Source organism: Chiloscyllium plagiosum, unplaced genomic scaffold, assembly GCF_037043375.1.
Source record: "Chiloscyllium plagiosum isolate Xiang-an unplaced genomic scaffold, Cpla_swu_hap1 HiC_scaffold_45, whole genome shotgun sequence".
Classification (NCBI taxonomy): domain Eukaryota; kingdom Metazoa; phylum Chordata; class Chondrichthyes; order Orectolobiformes; family Hemiscylliidae; genus Chiloscyllium; species Chiloscyllium plagiosum.
In genome coordinates this window covers 366,309-385,730 of record NW_028270183.1, presented here as the reverse complement: position 1 = coordinate 385,730, position 19,422 = coordinate 366,309, and the positions used below count along the sequence as shown (strand labels likewise).

General features: G+C 43.9%; 2 protein-coding genes across 5 annotated transcripts in view; one reads left to right on the top strand and one right to left on the bottom strand.

The window, feature by feature from the left end:
• The window catches only part of odad3 (outer dynein arm docking complex subunit 3), a 37,126-nt gene extending 29,999 nt beyond the window's left edge, over positions 1 to 7,127 (bottom strand). The window contains exons 1-4 of the mRNA XM_043675491.2: positions 6,863 to 7,127; positions 3,097 to 3,218; positions 1,573 to 1,647; positions 20 to 199 (exon numbers count right to left, since the gene is read on the bottom strand). Of these exons, the coding sequence (XP_043531426.1) occupies positions 20 to 199; positions 1,573 to 1,647; positions 3,097 to 3,218; positions 6,863 to 6,932 (447 nt within the window). The 5' untranslated portion in view covers positions 6,933 to 7,127. The remainder of the gene's footprint in view (positions 1 to 19; positions 200 to 1,572; positions 1,648 to 3,096; positions 3,219 to 6,862) is intronic.
• LOC122540165 (acid phosphatase 5, tartrate resistant a) overlaps positions 1 to 19,422 on the top strand; it is a 59,300-nt gene that overhangs the window by 19,687 nt on the left and 20,191 nt on the right. Inside the window, exon 1 of one of the 4 annotated variants that reach the window (XM_043675495.2) lies at positions 18,723 to 18,760. The exons of 1 other annotated variant lie outside the window; for it this stretch is intronic. The gene's annotated coding sequence lies outside the window, so the exon portion shown is untranslated. 2 more of the 4 variants (XM_043675493.2, XM_043675492.2) reach the window with 2 other exon arrangements.

Genomic DNA, 19,422 nt, shown 5'->3' with positions numbered 1-19,422 from the left:
CTTGAACTGGCAGTTTCACCTGTGCATCCTCGGACATGTCCTCCATGACGTCTTGCAGGGTTTTCACTTCCTGCATATTCTTGCTGTATTTTATCTCAAGATCCATCTGAATTTTCTTCTTCATCTCTGTCTCATGCTTAAGAGCATTCAGGCGCTTAATCTTATCACAAACTTTCTGGTCCAACACCATAATGACATCCTGTGCAATAAATGAGGCATGAAAACATTTAATTAAATTCATATTTTGTTATAAATTGTTATATTAGATGTTAAAAAGGATGTTATTCAATGAAAAACTAAGTGTTGCATGTTTTGGGACTTAGCCAAACATTTTCTTGTACTTTATACTAAAAAAAACTTATTAAAATTGGGTTGCCCAGAAAAATAGTTTGGGAGGCATTGACCTGTGTGAGTAAACCTTTGGTGCCATATTTCCAACAGCCTTCATTCTAAGGAAGGGTCAATTGACCCTAAATTTTAACTCTGATTTCTCTCCACAGATGCTACCAGAGCTGCTGAGCTTTTTCAGCAATTTCTGTTTTAGTTTCTAAAGTTCTATTCACTGTGATTGTACAGAATCTCAAAGGGCCAAACCCTTCCTATTCCTTCTTATTGTGCAGAGTCCCACTTCATCAAACTGCTTCCTTTTAGCTCCCATGATGTATGATTCCAATGGTTCAAGTTGTGAGTGGCTCACTGAGGCATCCAATAGCAATTCATTTAAGGCTTTAATGCTAAAGCAAGCTGATGTTGAAATAGGCATGGAGTTTGTAGTCATTCTAAATTTCAAATATCTTAATCAGCAATGATTACAAGATTGGCTGATATTAGTCTCATCCCTGGCAGTATGTAGTTTCCAACTGGCAGCAAATTTCTACATTTCAAAAATCTTTCCCCTCACAACAACCTCCTGGAACAAAGCAAACTTCACAGAGTTTTGAGTTTACCACAGCTTGAGCCCTCTCTGACAAAACACAATTAGAAACATAGGTACAGGAGGGGGCAATTCAGCCCCTCAAGCCTGTTCTCCCATTCAGTGAGATCACAGCTGATCTGTGACCTAACTCCATATCCTTGCCTTATTATCCCTTAATATCTTTACTTAACAGATTTAAAACTAACAACTGCCATTGAAACAATTACCATTTGTGGAACAGCATTCCAAACCTCGACCACTCTTTGTGTAGAAGTGCTTCCTACCATCTCTCCTGAATGGTCTGGCCATATTTTTTTAGACTATGCCCCTTAGTTCCCCATCCAGTGAAAATGGTTTATCCACCTTATCTTTTACAGTTGATATCCTGAAGATTTTGATCGTGTGTTCCTTATCCTTCTAAATTCTAGAGAAAATAGGCCTAATTTGTATAATCTCTCCTCATAACATAATCCCTAAAGTCAGGGTATCATTCGTATAAACATGTGCAACAAATGTCTATCTCGTGCTCAGGATCATGGGATTAAAAATGAAGCATTTTGGTTTGTGTTTCTCTTTTCACCTTTAACCATTTTCAAGAGGTTTGGAACCACATTTGATTTTGCTATCGCTGTCATGAACATCCACTAAACAATCACCTTTCCACTCTTATTCCTCAGTGCTGCTTTCTCATGACGATCTTGAAATGATTCTTTGACAAGTTTCTCATCACTCTGAAACACAAAATTCAAATGCATTCCCATAAATTAAGGAATTAAGCCATCCCATAAGATGGAAAGATACACAAAAACATCAGATAAGGGTAAGATCTGACACAAGGCAGAGGAATGAATCTGAGACAGGACAGGGTGGTGGGAAAGGAGAACCCTGCCACAGTGAGGAATGATGGACCATCAAACGTGTGGGTAGGGGTGGAAATCTGTTGGCAATTGTTGTAAAATCAGAGAGATTCACCTCCATGCCTACGGTACACTGAAAATATTCTTGCTCTAGAATGATATAGATAAGTTGAGCAACAGGTGTGCAAGGTTATGTGTTAAATTAGGGTGGTTAGCACTGCTGCCTCACAGCGCCAGAGACCCGGGTTCAATTCCCGCCTCAGGCGACTGACTGTGTGGAGTTTGCACGTTCTCCCCGTGTCTGCGTGGGTTTCCTCCGGGTGCTCCGGTTTCCTCCCGCAGTCCAAAGATGTGCAGGTCAGGTGAATTGGCCATGCTAAATTGCCCGTAGTGTTAGGTAGGGGGTAAATGTAGGGGTATGGGTGTGTTTCGCTTCGGCGGGTCGGTGTGGACTTGTTGGGCCGAAGGGCCTGTTTCCACACTGTAATCTAATTTCGAATAATTTCGAAGTGTGCAGGCTGGGTGGGTTAACTTTAGTAAACATGGGCTTACTGGGAGGGGGGATGCTCTTTGGAGCATCAGTGCAGACTTGATAGGTCAAACAGCATCTATCTACAGTATAGGGATTCTATGAACAGGTTAGAAGCTAAACCAAACTTATGTGCATTTTTCACACTGTCCGTTTACCTTCTAATTCCTGACCTTGATTACAGACTAGGTATTAAGACTAGGGTCTCCTCTCTCTGGCAAGATGGACACATCTAGCCACAATGGCTAATGAACAATATTCACTAACCTACATTCATTCAGTCTACCAATCCATTAAACTTACAAGGTTCACCTTCAAATGTTTCCACTGTCTCAGTAATTCCACAAACTCTTCCAGCCAAATACCGACAAACTTCATTTTCTTAAAACTTAACTTTTCAACCAAGTCTTTCAACAACCTTTCTAATTTATTCTTCAATAGTTCAGTGTACAGTATTTGTAATATTCTCAGTTATTCCCTTCCTGTCTCTGTGAAACATTTTTGCACACTTTCTGTTTAAAATATGCTGTGAAGATACAAGTTTATTGTTACTCCATCATTGTGATGAAGGCAATTAAAAGCACATATACAACTTCTATGGAAATTTGTTATAATAAAGGAGAATTACTGAGCCTGTGAGAATGACAGTGAAATCAAAATCCAAGGCCAACAAGTCAACATATCCAACCAGACCATAGGGCTGCTCTCTTGATAGAGAGCTGACTGGTGATGATTTAACTTGAGATTTATTACACTTCAGGCAAAGGGAGAAATTGAGAAGGATTTCATCTTACCATAAATGCTCCTGCAAGCATTCTGCGTAGGCGTTTATTTTCTTCTCTGACATTTTGAATTGTGTCCTTGTTCTTCTTGATTTTGCACTGTGAATTTTCATAGTAAGCCTTACGATCACCCTCTGAAATAAACCAGTCAATGAGGTTAGGATGTTCTGCAACTGTGAATAATCTTATTCTGTTCAGGAAGCAGTAAGATAGAGTAAAGTCACCATAGTCCTACTGAGCATAGGGCTGCTCTGTCATTACAGACAGACTACAGGTGGTGGTTTAACCTGAAGTCACCACCTCAGGCAAAGGCAGAAAACCTAGGTCTGGCTCTGCCCTGTGCAACTGGATCCTCAGCTTGCTGACCCATAAACCGCAATCAGTGAAGATAGAAAACTGCAAGCTCTCCACGATAACACTCAACGCTGGAGCCTACTGTACTTCCTGTGCTCCCATGACTGTGTTGCCAAACTCCAAACAACCGCCATCTATAAATTTGCTGATGGTATCACCGTGGTAGGATGGATATCTAACAACAATGAGTCAGAATCCAGAAAGGAAATAGAGGGCTTGGTGATGTGGTGTGTTTCGACATGGGGTACACCCCTCTGCTAATTTAAACCAGCAACACAGAAAGGATTTACCCCGTGCTGTAATGTGTTAAAATTTGAGAGGCAAAGAACTATCCCAAAAATCACTATTTAAAGTAAAAATTTAAGAACTTTATTCTTTAGGTTTAATAGAGAATATTAACTAACAAGTATTTACAACTCCTTTCCCTTAAACCTATCTTTTAGCTCCCACTCTACTAGTCCGATAAAAAAATCCTGATTTCGATTTACAAAAAAAAAATCATGTTTTAAAACCAGTCAGCTTTGCCGAGTGTCCTCTGTAGATTTTCCTTTGTAGATTCTCTCTCCAGGTTGGCCTCGATGTTCTGTTGCACAAATTTATAGACAGGTACCTCTCTGAGAGCTGTTCTGCTGGTAGTCTATACTTGTTGGTGGCTTGACAGTTCTCCCACTCAACTGTTCAAAAATATCCTGTTTTATACCCCAAGACATCAGATCATTTCACAAACTTGATTGGAGTTTGGTATCTTGGGGCATAATTTAAACTGGCTGAATTTGAATTTGTTTTTGTCATAGAAAGCATACAGTCTGGGTGCATAGACGCCTGGTACGGCAACTGCTCTGCCGAGGACTGTAAGAAACTACAGAAGGTTGTGAGCATAACTAAGACCATCATGGAAGCCAATCTCCCATCCAGAGACTCCATTTACATGTCTCATTGCTGCAGAAAGGCTGCCCACATCATCAAAGACCCATTCCACCCCAATAATGCTCTCCCACAATCTCTTCCAACAGGCAGAAGATACAGAAGCTTGAACACTTGCACAAGCAGACTCAAGAACAGCTTCTTCCTTGTCGTTATTAGACTGATGAATGGACTCTAACTTCAAATATCGCTGATCTTGTTAATGTTGATATTGCTTAGCGCACATACTGTGCAGTATATCCTGTATGCCTCACTCTGTCCAAGTTTTTTTCACCCTATGATCTGTATGTCCTTGCTTACTATGATCTGCCTGTACTGCTTGCAAACAAAGCTTTTCACTTTACTCAGGTACATGTGACAATAAATCAAATCAAAATGGAGAATCAAAGCAAATCAGGAAATTGGAAAGAACTTGGGCTTATTTTTTGCCACAGAAAATTTATAAAGAATTACAGAGGGGTTCCATATTACAGAGGAGGAAGTGCTGGATGTCTTGAAACACATAAAAGTGGATAAATCATCAGGACCTGATCAGATGTACCCTAGATCTCTGTGGGAAGATAGAGAAGTGATTGCTGTGCCTCTTGCTGAGATATTTGTATCATCGATAGTCACAGGTGAGGTACCGGAAGACTGGAGGTTGGCTAATGTGATGCCACTGTTTAAGAAGGGAAGTATGGACAAACAAGGGAACTATAGGCCAGTGAGCCTGACGTCAGTGGTGGGCAAGCTGTTGGAGGTCTTCCTGAGGGCCAGGATGTACATATATTTGGAAAAGCTGATTAGGGATAGTCAACATGGCTTTGTGCATGGGAAATCATATCTCACAAACTTGATTGAGTTTTTTTAAAGAAGTTACAAAGAGGATTGATGAGGGCAGAGCAGTAGACGTGATCTATATGGACTTCAAGCAAGGCATTCGACAAAGTTCCCCATGGGAGACTGGTTAGCAAGGTTAGATCTCACGGAATACAGGGAGAACTAGCCATTCGGATACAGAACTAGCTCAAAGGTAGAAAACAGAGGGTGGTGATGGAGGGTTGTTTTTTCAGACTGGAGGCCTATGACCAGTGGAGTGCCACAAGGATCGGTGCTGGGTCCTCTACTTTTTGTCATTTATATAGATGATTTGGATGCGAGCATAAGAGATATAGTTAGTAAGTTTGTAGATGACACCAAAATTGGAGGTGTAGTGGACAGCGAAGAGAGTTACCTCAGATTACAACAGGATCGTGATCAGATGGGCCAATGGGCTGAGAAGAGGCAGATGGAGTTTAATTCAGATAAATGCGAGGTGCTGCATTTTGGGAAAGCGAATCTTAGCAGGACTTATACACTTAATGGTAAGGTCCTAGGGAGTGTTGCTGAACAAAGAGGCCTTGGAGTGCAGGTTCATAGCTCCTTGAAAGTGTAGTCGCAGGTAGATAGGATAGTGAAGAAGGTGTTTGGTATGCTTTCCTTTATTGGTCAGAGTATTGAGTACGGGAGTTAGGAGGCTATGTTGGGGCTGTACAGGACATTGGTTAGGCCACAGTTGGAATATTGCGTGTAATTCTGGTCTCCTTCCTATCGGAAATATGTTGTGAAAATTGAAGGGGTTCAGAAAAGATTTACAAGGATGTTACCAGGATTAGAGGATTTGAGCTGTAGGGAAAGGCTGAACAGGCTGGGGCTGTTTTCCCTGAAGCATCGGAGGCTGAAGGGTTACCTTATAGAGGTTTACAAAATTATGAGAGGCATGGATAGGATAAATGGATAAAGTATTTTCCCTGGGGTCAGGGAGTCCAGAACTAGAGGGCATAGGTTTAGGGTGGGAGGGGAAAGATATAAAAGAGACCTAAGGGGCAACTTTTTCACGCAGAGGGTGGTACCTGTATGGAATGAGCTGCCCGAGGAAGTGGTGGATGCTGGTACAATTGCAACATTTAAGAGACATTTGGATGGGTATATGAATAGGAAGGATTTGGAGGGATATGGGCCGGGTGCTAGCAGGTGGGACTATATCGGGTTGGGATATCCGGTCGGCATGGACGGGTTAGACCGAAGGGTCTGTTTCCATGCTGTACATCTCTTTGACTCTAATTTTAGGTTCCTGTTTAATAGCAACTCACTGATGTAATAGGTCATCCTTGGCAACTATCACTAAAGGGATCATCACTATCTCTTCTATCCTCTAACTGACAGGATGAGTACAGCTCAGACTATTGCATCCTTGTCCGCACTAATTTGTACCTCTTCAGCTTCGTTTATCTCACATTCATTGCTCTTTCATCTCTCCGTTTTTATTTCCTTCCTTTCCCATTCTCCATTTACCCTATTATCTCGCTTTTAATTCTCGCAAATCGTAGGAATCAAATGAAGAGTTTCTCCTACACGTCCCGAATGAAAATATCTGAACAGTTCGAGTCTCCAGAAATAATATCATTAGGGACATGAAGTGTCAGACTGGTGTGCTCATTCTCCTCCATTCTATTGCTTCGATACATCCAACCAAACTTACCCAACAATTGGATTTTTTTCTGCAAATCCCAGATCTGTTCCTGTACGGGGACTCGCGAAGGTCCGAACATGGTGAACCCTGGACCGTCCTTTCTGTTGTGTCTACCCTATTCTCTTTATCCCAGAACCTGCTGAGCTTCCAGTCTTTGCAACCGAATGTTTCGGAGCTTATTTCTCTCTTTGGCTCGACATAATATCTTTCTGCCACTGAACTGAAATCTCTTTCCAAATTCACCCCTCTCCCTATCTTCGCCGCTCTGAGTCGATTCCCCGCTCCGTGCTCAGCTCCTCTCTCTCCCTTTTCTGCTTCGTTTCGTTTGCTTGATCTAATCTCCCGAGCAACAGTTGCTGAGAAACCCTCATTTCCGTTTCCCGTCTGCCCTGTTGTGGTTCCCAACCAGGTTGAGTTTTCTGCGCCCTCGGACGAACTGGGAAGGGACCTATGAGTTGACAGTACCCTGACTCATGCCATTTCTCCCCTCTCGTCAATGCTATATTGTACCTCCGACAGAACTGTGCTCGAATCAGCAAACCCGCCCCCTCCAATCCCTCTGTTTGCTACCTGATTTCAAACATAAGTTCCTTCTTTTACCAGTAGCTTGCTGCCTGTAACTAAGGTCTATTGATATTGAGCAGGGATGGTGTGAGTGTTGGGAGCTGCTGTAGCACTCCTCATGTGACTGTGAAATCTGGAGGGAGCACCTGTAGATGCATCTGCTGCCCCCAGGATAGAAATGCCTGGTTCAGAAGATGCTGTTGAAGGCAGCTTTGCAAACTTGTTGCAGCACATTCTGTAGTTACATTGCAGCCATTGTACTCTGGTCCTGCTAGAGGTACTGAATGTTAAAGGTGGTGAATAGGATGTCAGTAAAGGGGCTGTTTTGTCCTGGATGGTATTGAGCTTCTTGGGTATTGTTGGAGCTTTACTCAGCCAGGCAAATGCAGAGTTTTCTATCACACTCCTGGTTTGTGTTTTGTAGATGGGGGGCAGGCTGTAAGGAATAAAGGGATGAAATACTCGTTACAGAATTCCCAACTTCTGCCGTACTCCTGTAGCCATAGTTTTTATATGGTTGATTAGATTATCTTTCTCATCCTCATCCATTTGGAATGGCAGTAGAATGGACATCATCAGATGGGAGAAGAAGACCTGGCAAAGTACATTTAATGGGGACCTTCAAGGCTCAGACACCACCTGGGCTAGACCAAGAGATGACAATACATCAGGTCTAATGACAGAGTATTGATGCCCATTATCCCAACTGGGACCAGAGGAATTAAGTCTTAATTTTCCAGCCAATAGTCCTCAAAGGCTGTTAATGATTGAGAGTTCAACAATGATAAATGCTGTTGAAGGTCCAGGGGAATTTGTTTGATTCTCTGTTATTCGAGATGGCAATTGCCAAGCATGGCACTATTGTTACCACTGTTAGCATGTTATTTTCTAAGCCACAGCCTAATCCTGACTTGAAACTGTAATGCCATTCCTACTGTTGCTGGATGAAGAACCTGATAGTCAACACTGTGGATCTACCTGCGCCAGACGAACTGTGGTGCTGCAAGAAGGTGAGTTATCATCATCTTTTCAAGGAGTGTTGTAACTGAAGATATTTTAGTCTTGGACACGACCCTGTAGAACTCCTCCATCATCCACAACCATCTTCCTTCTGCTCATTATGACTCCAAACAGTGGAGAGTTTCCACAATTCTCATTTTGCCTGGGCTCTTTGATGCCATACTGAGTCAAAAAGCTGACTTGATATTGAAGGGCAGCCACTTTCACCTCACCTTTATTATTCAGCTCCTTCTCCATACTTGGGCTGTTTTAAGGATTGGAGCTGAATGTTCCTGATGGAATGAATGTTCCAAACTGAGCTTTGGTGAACAGATTATTGCTGAGTAAGTCCAACTGGAGAGCACTGTCAATGACACCTTCTATCACTTTGCTGATGACTGAGAGTAGACTGATGGGGTGATATTTGCAAAGAACATACCTGGGAAATTTGAACCTTGTTGGGTTGATGTCAGTGTTTGTATCTGTACTACAACAGCTTGAATACATGTGTGATAATTCTGTATCACAGCCAGGTTGTTGTCGAGGCCTAGAGTTTTTGCTGTGTCTGGTGTTGGTTATAGAGTCATAGAGATGTACAGTATGGAAACAGATGCTTTCATTAACCAGTCCAAGCTGAACATAATCCCAAACTAAACAAGTCCAACCTGCCTGCTCCTGGCCCATATCCCTTCAAACCTCTCCTATTCATGTACTTATTCAAAAGTCGTTTAAACAGTGTAATTGTATCCACATAGAACATAGAACATTACAGTGCAGTACAGGCCCTTTGGCCCTCAATGTTGCGCTGCCTGTGAAACCAATCTGAAGCCCATCTAACGTACATGATTCCACTCTCGTCCATATGCCTATCCAATGACCATTTAAATGCCTGTAAAATTGACCAGTCCGCATCCGCCACTTCCTCAGGAAGTTCATTCCACACGCGAACCACCAAATTTGCTCCCCATGTCTTTTTTAAATCTTTCTCCTTTCACCTCAAAAATGTATCCCCTAATCTTTGAAATACCCCATTCCCCCTACCATTAATCTATCTATACTCATTATTTTATGAACTTCTATAAGGTTGCCTTGAGGATCTGAAACCTGAATACAGGCTGAAGTGACAAGTTGTTGTCAAGGGCAACCACTTAACAGATGCTCTTAATAACCTAGGTGGCAACAAGATGGCTTCTCGATGCAAATAACATGACAAAATGACTTCTAGGAGAAAGTGAGGTCTGCAGATGCTGGAGATCAAAGTTGAAACTTTATTGCTGGAACAGCACAGCAGGTCAGGCAGCATCCAGGGAACAGGAGATTCGACGTTTCGGGCACAGGCCCTTCTTCAGGAATGAGCAGAGAGTGTTCAGCAGGAGAAGATAAAAGGTAGGGAGGAGGGACTTGGAGGAGGGGCGTTGGAAATGTGATAGGTGGAAAGAGATCAAGGTGAGGGTGATAGGTCGGAGTAGGATGGAGGCGGAGAGGTCAAGAAGAAGACTGCAGGTCAGGAAGGCGGTGCCGGGCTGGAGGGATCCGGCTGAGACAAGGTGGGGGGAGGGGGGATGAAGAAACTGGTGAAGTCCAAGTTCATCCCCTGTGGTTGGAGGGTTCCCAGTCGGAAGATAAGACGCTCCTCCTCCGACCGTCGGGTTGTTGTGGTTTGGCGGTGGATGAGTCCAATGACCTGCATATCCTCGGTGGAGTGGGAGGGGGAGTTGAAATGCTGTGCTACAGGTTGGTTGGGTTGGTTCGTCCGGGTGGCCCAGAGGTGCTCTCTGAATCGCTCCGCAAGTAGGCGGCCTGTCTCCCCAATATAGAGGAGGCCACACCGGCTGCAGCGGATGCAGTAGATAATGTGGGTGGAGGTGCAGGTGAATCTGTGGCGGATATGGAAGTTTCCTTTGGGGCCTTGGAGAGAAGTGAGGGGGGAGGTGTGGCTTCTAGGCAGCAAACTGACAATTCTGCTAAAGCTGCATAAAATGGCTTTTAAGTTACTAAGTACTAATTCTGCTAGAGCTGCATAAGTAACAAACCACAGTCTGCTTCAATAGAGATTAGCAGACAATGCGCCCTTTAAAGCATAGAAATAACTCAACTAGATAAGAAATTACTGGCCATCCTAACTGACCTTCAGGTGCCGGTGCAGTGGCTCAGTTTGTGAGAACAGTAGCCTAAGAGTTGGAAAATAAAGTGGTTTCCCAGGAAATATTACTGGACCAAGTAACTGTAAAAGCAGTATCGCATATTGATTGGTAACTGTTGAATGTACTATGCGATCACGGTCTGTAACCTTCTTTAAGGCTTTTTGTTTTAAGCCATGTAGAACATAGAACATAGAACATAGAACAATACAGCACAGAACAGGCCCTTCGGCCCACGATGTTGTGCCAAACATTTGTCCTAGCTTAAGCACCCATCCATGTACCTATCCAATTGCCGCTTAAAGGTCACCAAAGATTCTGACTCTACCACTCCCACAGGCAGCGCATTCCATGCCCCCACCACTCTCTGGGTAAAGAACCCACCCCTGACATCTCCCCTATACCTTCCACCCTTCACCTTAAATTTATGTCCCCTTGTAACACTCTGTTGTACCCAGGGAAAACGTTTCTGACTGTCTACTCTATCTATTCCTCTGATCATTTTATAAACCTCTATCAAGTCACCCCTCATCCTTCGCCGTTCCAATGAGAAAAGGCCTAGCACTCTCAACCTATCCTCATACGACCTATTCTCCATTCCAGGCAACATCCTGGTAAATCTTCTCTGCACCCTCTCCAAAGCTTCCACATCTTTCCTAAAGTGAAGCGACCAGAACTGCACACAGTACTCCAAATGTTGCCTAATCAAAGTCCTGTACAGTTGCAACATCACTTCACGACTCTTGAATTCAATCCCTCTGCTAATGAACGCTAATACACCATAGGCCTTCTTACAAGCTCTATCCACCTGAGTGGCAACTTTCAAAGACCTATGAACATAGACCCCAAGATGTGTGCAGCTCCTCCGAGGAATATGGAACACTTTTGTGTTCCCGGTTGCTTTGTACCTGGCCATATGAAGAAATAAAGAGTGAAGTCTTAAAGAACCAAACTGATTGTGACTGCTAATTGACCGATCACAGAACCAAGAAACCCTCCCCCACCCCCCACCCTGGGGGTCCAGATCTTCAGCCTTTCAAACCCCTATGCACCAGTGAAAATGTCCCAGCCTATCCAGCCTTTCTTTACAACTCAAACCTTCCATACCTGGCATCATCCTGGTAAATCTCTTCTGAACTCTCTCCAGCTTAATAATATTAGGGTGTCACGGTACCCCATCCAAATACCTCTTTTTATATTTCCAATATTTGTAACTTCATAGTTAATTCTTAATATGACACAGAGTGATTTGGCTAAAGATTGGCATCTATGATATCAAATAAAAATTGATTCCCATCTATGATGAAAAAGAACATTGAGCAGTTTTGGCTGATCATTGATTGCAAATATTTCAGCCTTGTCTTTTGCACTGATGTGTGTTTATCCTCAGGTTTAATGGTAATGGTTGATTGAGGGATGTACTGGGCCTTGGGGTTAAAACTTAGGGTTGAATCCAAAATCTTCTGCAGATGGTAGAATTCTGTGGAAGTAGCTACAGAAATATTGGATGCATTGGTCATAATCTTTCAAGAATTCTTAGATTCTGGAAAACTCCCAGAGGATTGGAAAATACCAACAAAACATTCAAAAAGAGTGGGACAAAACAACAGGTATTATAGGCCAGTTAGTTTAACATCTGTCATGGGGAAGACATTAGAGTCTATTATAAAGGATGTAATAGCAGAGCATTTAGAAATGCATAATAAAATTTAGCAGAGTCAGCATGGCATCATGATGGGGAAATCACAGTTGACAAATTTATTACATAGAACATAGAACATTACAGCACAGTACAGGCTCTTCGGCCCTCGATGTTGCACTGACCTGTCATACCAATCTGAAGCCCATCTAACCTACACTATTCCACATACGTCCATATGCTTGTCTAATGACGACTGAAATGTACTTAAAGTTGGCAAGTCTACTACCATTGCAGGCGAAGCATTCCATACCCTTACTACTCTCTGAGTGAAGAAACTATCTCTGACATCTGTCTTATACCTATCTCCCCTCACTTTAAAGTTGTGTTCCCTCGTGTTTGCCGTCCCCATACTTGGAAAAAGGCTATTCTTGTCCACCCTATCTAACCCTCTGATTATCTTATATGTCTCTATTAAGTCACCTCTCAACCTTCTTCTCTCCAACGAAAACAGCCTCAGGTCCATCGTTCTTTGAAGAAGGAGTAAACAGGATAGATGAAAGGGAACCAGTGGCTGTAACATATCTGAATTTCCAAAAGATGTTCAATAAGGCATTGTACATAAGACTACTTGATAAGAGCCCACGGTGTTGGGGTTTGTATATTAGCATAGATAGAGGATTGGCTAATAGGAGGCAAAGAGTTAGACTGAATAGCAAATTTTCAGAATGCAACCTGTGATCAGTAGAGTGCCAAAGTGCTGGGGCCACAATTCAGTGAGGTTTATTTTTGTTCTGTCAGAAGGTGAATTTGTGGAAACTAAGTTGTTATGTATACTCAAGGCTGAGATAGACAGACTGTTCATCAATAAGAGAATAAATGGAGGCGGACAAAAGGCAGAAAGTGGAAATGAAGGTTATTAGATTAGCTATGACTTTGTTGAATGCTGGAGTTGGCTCAATGCTGAATGGCCTTCATACCCGGTATCAGTCTAGCGCAATGTTTCTCAAACTTTCCAGTATCCAGGCACACTTCAATAAGACAAACAATTCCACATTGCACCCACTTCTTTTCAGCTGAATGGATTGCTCATAAATGTCACATTTATTTGCATTGACCATGTTACAGTTTTACGACAGTCGTTGTAACATAGAGGTAAAGAAAGGTCAAATGCATTAATGTTTCAAATTCACCAGCAAAAATATATCATCTTCCACTGCAAGCGTCTGACACGTTTTCAAAATCTGCTCCTCAACTATTTCTGACTATTCATGCATGATGGGTCAGAGCAAAATGCAAACTAAATTCCAATGTCCTAGGTTGGGTGGGAAATCTGCACCTGCCCGTATGATCAGTCTTTTGATCAGGAGGGGATTTGATGAGAAGGCCACCCACAAATCCTGCTCCACGGACAAGCACTCTTTGTTTAAATGTGTAGAAAGTGCTAGTTCGCAGAGGTATATTGTTGCAAGAGTACAGCAATAGCATGGTCAGAAATCGTCGAATATTTAGTTAGTTAAGCAAAAAACACACACACACAGACACCTCTCCAAATTTCAGCGTCATTGTACAGTCCATCCATAGTTCTGAATATTCCACTTTTTCTTTTAATCTCAGTTTTTGTGATGAATCAGAAGACAGTGAATTTCACAATCCCAAGTTTGCGAACAGTTCTGTTCCGGACTTGGTTCGCAAGTCGATTTGTATGCACGTCGGAACACAATGCAACACAATATAAAGTAGCTGTTTGTAAGTAGGGGAAAGTATTTCAAAATGTCGAATCTTTAAAATTAAACTCGTGGATAGGATCGTGGTCGTAAGTACAAGCTTTCTTAAGACGGACGTTTGTACACTGGGGACGTTTTTTGAAAGGTAACAGAATTTGATCTTCTCCTGCAGTGCATTGAGATGTTTGAATATGAGGCAATGCTTCTGTGATGGTCTACGTTTTATTCTTAGGCATATTCAGAGGCTGAAAGTATCTGTGGGATTTGCGAACTTGTCCCAACAGTAATCATCTTTACAAGACAGTTCATGCAATGCTGAAAACTCCATCAGTTCTCTCCGGAGCTCGATGAACACGGGAGAGACCCCTCTCTAACAATAACCGTGACACGTGTTTTGTAACAGTAAACCTTGCACACAAACAGCGAACAAATGCGATTGCAATGGCTATGATATTATGTAATTCACAATTCTTACAGCTTTCTCAAATACCGCAGCTAACTTTGGTGACATTGTTTTGGCTACAAGAGCTTCACGGTGAGGGATGTGGTGGATGATTGGAATGCCAGGATTTTGATCTTTCATCTTACTGACAAATCCTTTGAGTTTCCCCATCACGGAGGCAGCTCTGTCGGTGCAAATATTTCAACAAAAGGCCAATATAAGTTTGCTTTCCCTCGAGTAGGTATCTGTTACATAAAATATTTCTTCACCAGTCGTATCCTTAACATTAGTCACCATTTATATCGGTGGACTGGTCAGTCTTCCCACTTGTAGCGCATTTCTCTTTCAGCACCTTCTTGCTGTCAGCTGACCGGTCGTCAATTTATAATCAATGGATCATCACATTTTGTTGATCTCTTTTACAGCAGCGCTTCCTGACATAAAAGCTATATTTTTTTTTGTATACAGGCATGATTAAGGTTTCGGCCTTTACTACAAAATCAGTCACCAAATAACTAGGCTTTTGATCTTTATCTGACACCTGCACACACTTCATCAGATTTTAGGTCTACTTGATATTTTCTTCTCCCAAGTTCTTGAAGTACTAAATGTATATGTTCATAAGAGTTTGATATTTAGTCTGTAAATGGCATGTTAATTTAGTTGGTACCATTGCAATGTTTGCCAATTTCACTCTGCAGATGAAACATTCACGTAAGGGGCAAGTACTATCTCCTGTCCATAAAAACGCCAAAGGCCAGATATCTCTCATTGTTCTGTCTCTGATCAATTTTTTGCTTTATTCCCTTTTGGGTTCAGATAGCTCAGCAACTGAATGAGACCTCTTTTGACAAGAAACATACTGATTTCTTCTTAGAATCAAAGACTTGGATCAATGGCATTACTAAAAAAAATCCAAAAATATTCACTTTAAAATCTAAGCTAGCATGAAAGTGTGTTCAGGCAGTCAGGCAGGTTCTAGAGCCATTTCGACTGAATGTATCTTTACTGCACATGCAGTTTGTTTTCATGAAAAATGTTTGGTCCTTTGCATGTGCAGGTTCTGATTCTCTGCACATGGGCAGTGCTGATTCTCCACACATGCAGAATACTAACATGTATGGAGCTGGCTCTCTGTGCTTGTGCAATATTGAATATCTGCACATGTACAACGCTGAATATCCACACATGTGCAGTACCATTTCTCTGCAGCTGTAATGTCTGTATATGTGCAGTACCAATTCCCAGTAAATGTAAAATCTATATATACACAATGCCAATTCTCTGCATGTGCAGTGCCAAATATCCATGTATAAGCAGTGCTCATTCTCCTCACATGTGCAATGCTCATTCTGCACACGTGCAGAGCCAAATATCCTCACATATGCAGTACTAATTTTCCCCGTATGCTTTGGGATTCTCAATGCATGTGCAGTGCTATTCTCTGCACATATGGTGACAAATGTTCATGTTTAACCTGATGCCATGAGATTTCATAGGGTCCAGAACAATGTTTCCGCTCAGCTGTGCAATGGCTCTGATGTTTTGTGTGGACACATTAATCACAGCATTGACTTCCAGTTCTAGAAATGCACAGGCCTCAGAGACACATTCAGCCTAAAATAAAATTAAGAGAGAATGCTGTGACAGAGGTTATGTTCTGGAGTTCCCAAAGCAATTCCATCTAGACTCTGTCTCACTTTGTTTCCACCTCTGTATTCAGGGATGGTGATGTGGTTGTCTGTGAGGTATGATTCTGAGTGTGATTATGTCAGGCTGTTGTTTAAAGTGGAGAGTGTGATGCTGGAAAAGCACAGCAGGTCAGGCAGCATCCGAAGAGCAGAAGAATCGACTTTTCGGGCACAAGCACTTCATCAGGAATGATGCTTGTGGTTCGGGGCTGAGAGATAAATGGGAGGGGACTGGGGCTGGGGGGGAAGGTAGCTTGGAAAGTGATAGGTGGATGAAGGTGAGGGAGAAAGTGATAGGTCAGGGGAGCAGAGTGATGGATGGGTCTGGAGGGCAGTGCTGAGTTGGAGGCTGGGACCTGGATAAGTGGGGGGAGGAGTGCAAATGAAGAAGCTGTTATAATCCACATTTATCCTGTGTAGTTGCAGGGTCCCAAGGCAGAATATGAGGCGTTCCTCCTCCAGGCATCAGGTGGTAACAGTTTGGCAGTGGAGGAGGCCCAGGACCTGCATGTCCTTGACTGAGTGGGAGGGGGAGTTGAACTGTTCAGCCATGGGGCGGTGGGATTGGTGGGTGCGGCTGTCCTAGTGATGTTCTCTGAAATGATATGCAAGAAGGTGTCCTGTCTCCCAGATGTAGAGGAGACCACACCGGGTGCAACAGATGCAGTAGTTGACATTGGTAGATTTCTGATGGATGTGGAAGGATCCTTTGGGGCCTTGGACAGAGGTGAGGGGAGTGGTTTTGGTGCAGGCTTTGCACTTCCTGCAGTGGCAGGGAAAGGTGCCGAGAGTGGTGGCATGGGGTGGTGGGGTGTGTGGAACTGATGAGGGATTCGCGGAGGGAATGGTCTTTTTGAAATGCTGATAGGGGTGGGGAGGGAAATATATCTCTGGTGGTGGGGTCCGCTTGGAGGTGGCGGAAGTGGCAGAGGATTATATGTTATATGCGGAGGTTGGTGGGGAGGAAGGTGGGGACCAGGGAGGTTCTGTCCTTGTTGCATTGGGAGGGGTGGGGTTCAGGAGCAGTGGTGCATGAAGTGGAGGAGATATACGGGAGGGCATCATCAACTATGTGGGAAGGGAAGTTGCGATCGTGGAGGAAGGAGGCCCCCTGGGACTTTCTGAGGTGGAATTGGTCACCCTGGGAACAGATGCGGCGGAGGCGGAGGAATTGGGATTAAGGGATGGCAATTTTACAGGAGGTAGGATGGGATGAGGTCTGGTCTAGGTAGCGGTGGGAGTTGGTGGGCTTGTAGTATATGTCTGTGGGTAGTAGGTCACCAAAGATGGTGTTGGAGAGGTCCGGGAAGGGGACGGAGGTTTCCGAGATTGTCCAAATGAATTTGAGGTTGGGGTGGAAGTTGTTGGTAAAGTTAATGAAAGGTTCAACCTGTTCAGTCATCGATGTAGTGGAGGAACAGGTGGGGGTTGGTGCCGGTGTAACTTCGGAAGTGGACTGTTCCACACATCCAACAAACAGGCATAGCTGGGTTCCATGCAGGTGCCCATGGCTACCCCTTTGGTTTGGAGCAATTGGGAGGATTGGAAGGAGAAATTGTTGAGAGTGAGGATCAGTTCAGCCAGGCGGATGAGGGTGTCAGTGGGAGGGTATTGGTTGGGACAGTGTGAGAGGAAGAAACGGAGGTCCAAGGTGAAGATGAGGCGTTGAGGACCGGGAAAACGAAAATCTTGGAGGAGGTGAAGGACATGGGTGGTGTCATGAACGTGGGTGGGGAATTCCTGGACTAAGGGGAACAGCACAGTGTCAAGGTAAGAAGAGATGAATTCAGTGGGACAGGCGCAGGCTGAGACGATGGGTTGACCGGGGCAGTCAGGTTTGTGAATCTTTGGAAACAGGTAGAATCAGGCGGTGTGGGGTTCACAGACAATGAGGTTTGAGGCTGTGGATGGGAGATCCCCAGAGATGATGAGGTTGTGGAAGGTCTGGGAGATGATGGTTTGGTGATGGGGGGTGAGGTCGCGATCAAGGGGTCAGTAGGAGGAGGTGTCTGCGAGTTGGTGCCTGGCCTCAGCAGTGTTGGTGCACCACTACTACGGCACCCCACCACCCCCCCCCCCCCTCCCCCTCCCCTCCCCTTGTCTGCGGGTTTGATGATGAGGTTGGGGTTGGAGCTGAGGGAGTGGAGGGCTGCAGGTTGTGAGAATGTAGTGCTGGAAAAGCACAGCAAGTCAGGCAGCTTGGGAGAAGCAGGAGAATCGACGTTTCAGGCATAAGTCCTTCATCAGGAAGTTTAAAGTGACAGCTCTCCCAGTTTTGGTCTCTAATGTTAGTAAAGAGTCAGACTTGCGGGGTCAAATTTCTGGATTTGCCTTAGACATGATCGGTTCTGGAGTCAAAGTAGGTGCTGAGTGGTGCTCAGCTTCTCTGCTTTTCTTGGACTTAATAGCAATTTGATGTGATGTTTTCTTGGTAATTCCGGAGCACATAAGAGTTAACGACATAGCTGTGATCTAAAGTGATACATTGGTCAAGTCGGGTGAGGACAACGGATTTCCTTCGGGCTTCCCTCCTCTCTGGAGATATTGAATCTTGCTGCATTAAGCACATCGCCAAACATCAACGAGTGTGCGTGGGATAGTCACCTGTTTGAGTTTCGCTTTCACTGAAGAATCGCTCCTTCCCGAGTCATTAGATATAGCAGGGGCAGATATATGAGTACTGAGAGCAGGACTGGAACACAGAGTAAGTTTCCTGCTTTCTGGGCTTGGCACTACTTCAGGGAAGGTGCAGAGAGCACCGCTTGGTGTTTGTCACGAAAACAAACAATAATTGCAGAATCTGCACAGAGGGAGAACCAGAGCTCAGGTCTGGAACTAACTGGGACATTTCTGTTGGTGACGGGTCTTGCTGCTGGTACCTCTGGGAGACGGAAAACTGCGCTCAGCCCCACTTGTATCTGGGACTGTTCAGTGAAAATTGAGTAGGCTGGGGCGTGGGCAAACACCAACTCACGGACAGATCCGGAATAAAAGGTGAGAGCGTGAATTTACTGGGAGTCTGTGGTCTGTGAGTTACTTTCTGTTTCGTGGTCACGGGAACAGGAGCAGGAGCAGGGCTGGCTGTTCGATCGGGACCGAGCTGACGTTTGAAGCAATCATTAGTAAAACTCGGAGGTGACGGGTTCTTTAGGGACCCAGCGGTTTGTCTGTTTAAACTTGTTCCAAACGGAAGTTTCCGAACACTATATCAGCAGCTAAAGGCGCTAAGGCTGAAGGCGAAACGCAGAGTCAAGCGTCGACCGCTTCCTGCAGCACCTTGTGAGTTTTTGAATTTTCAGAATTGGGATTTGGTGTTAACGCTAATTTAGATTGAGAACTTTTATCTATCAGACGGCAAGAGTTTGG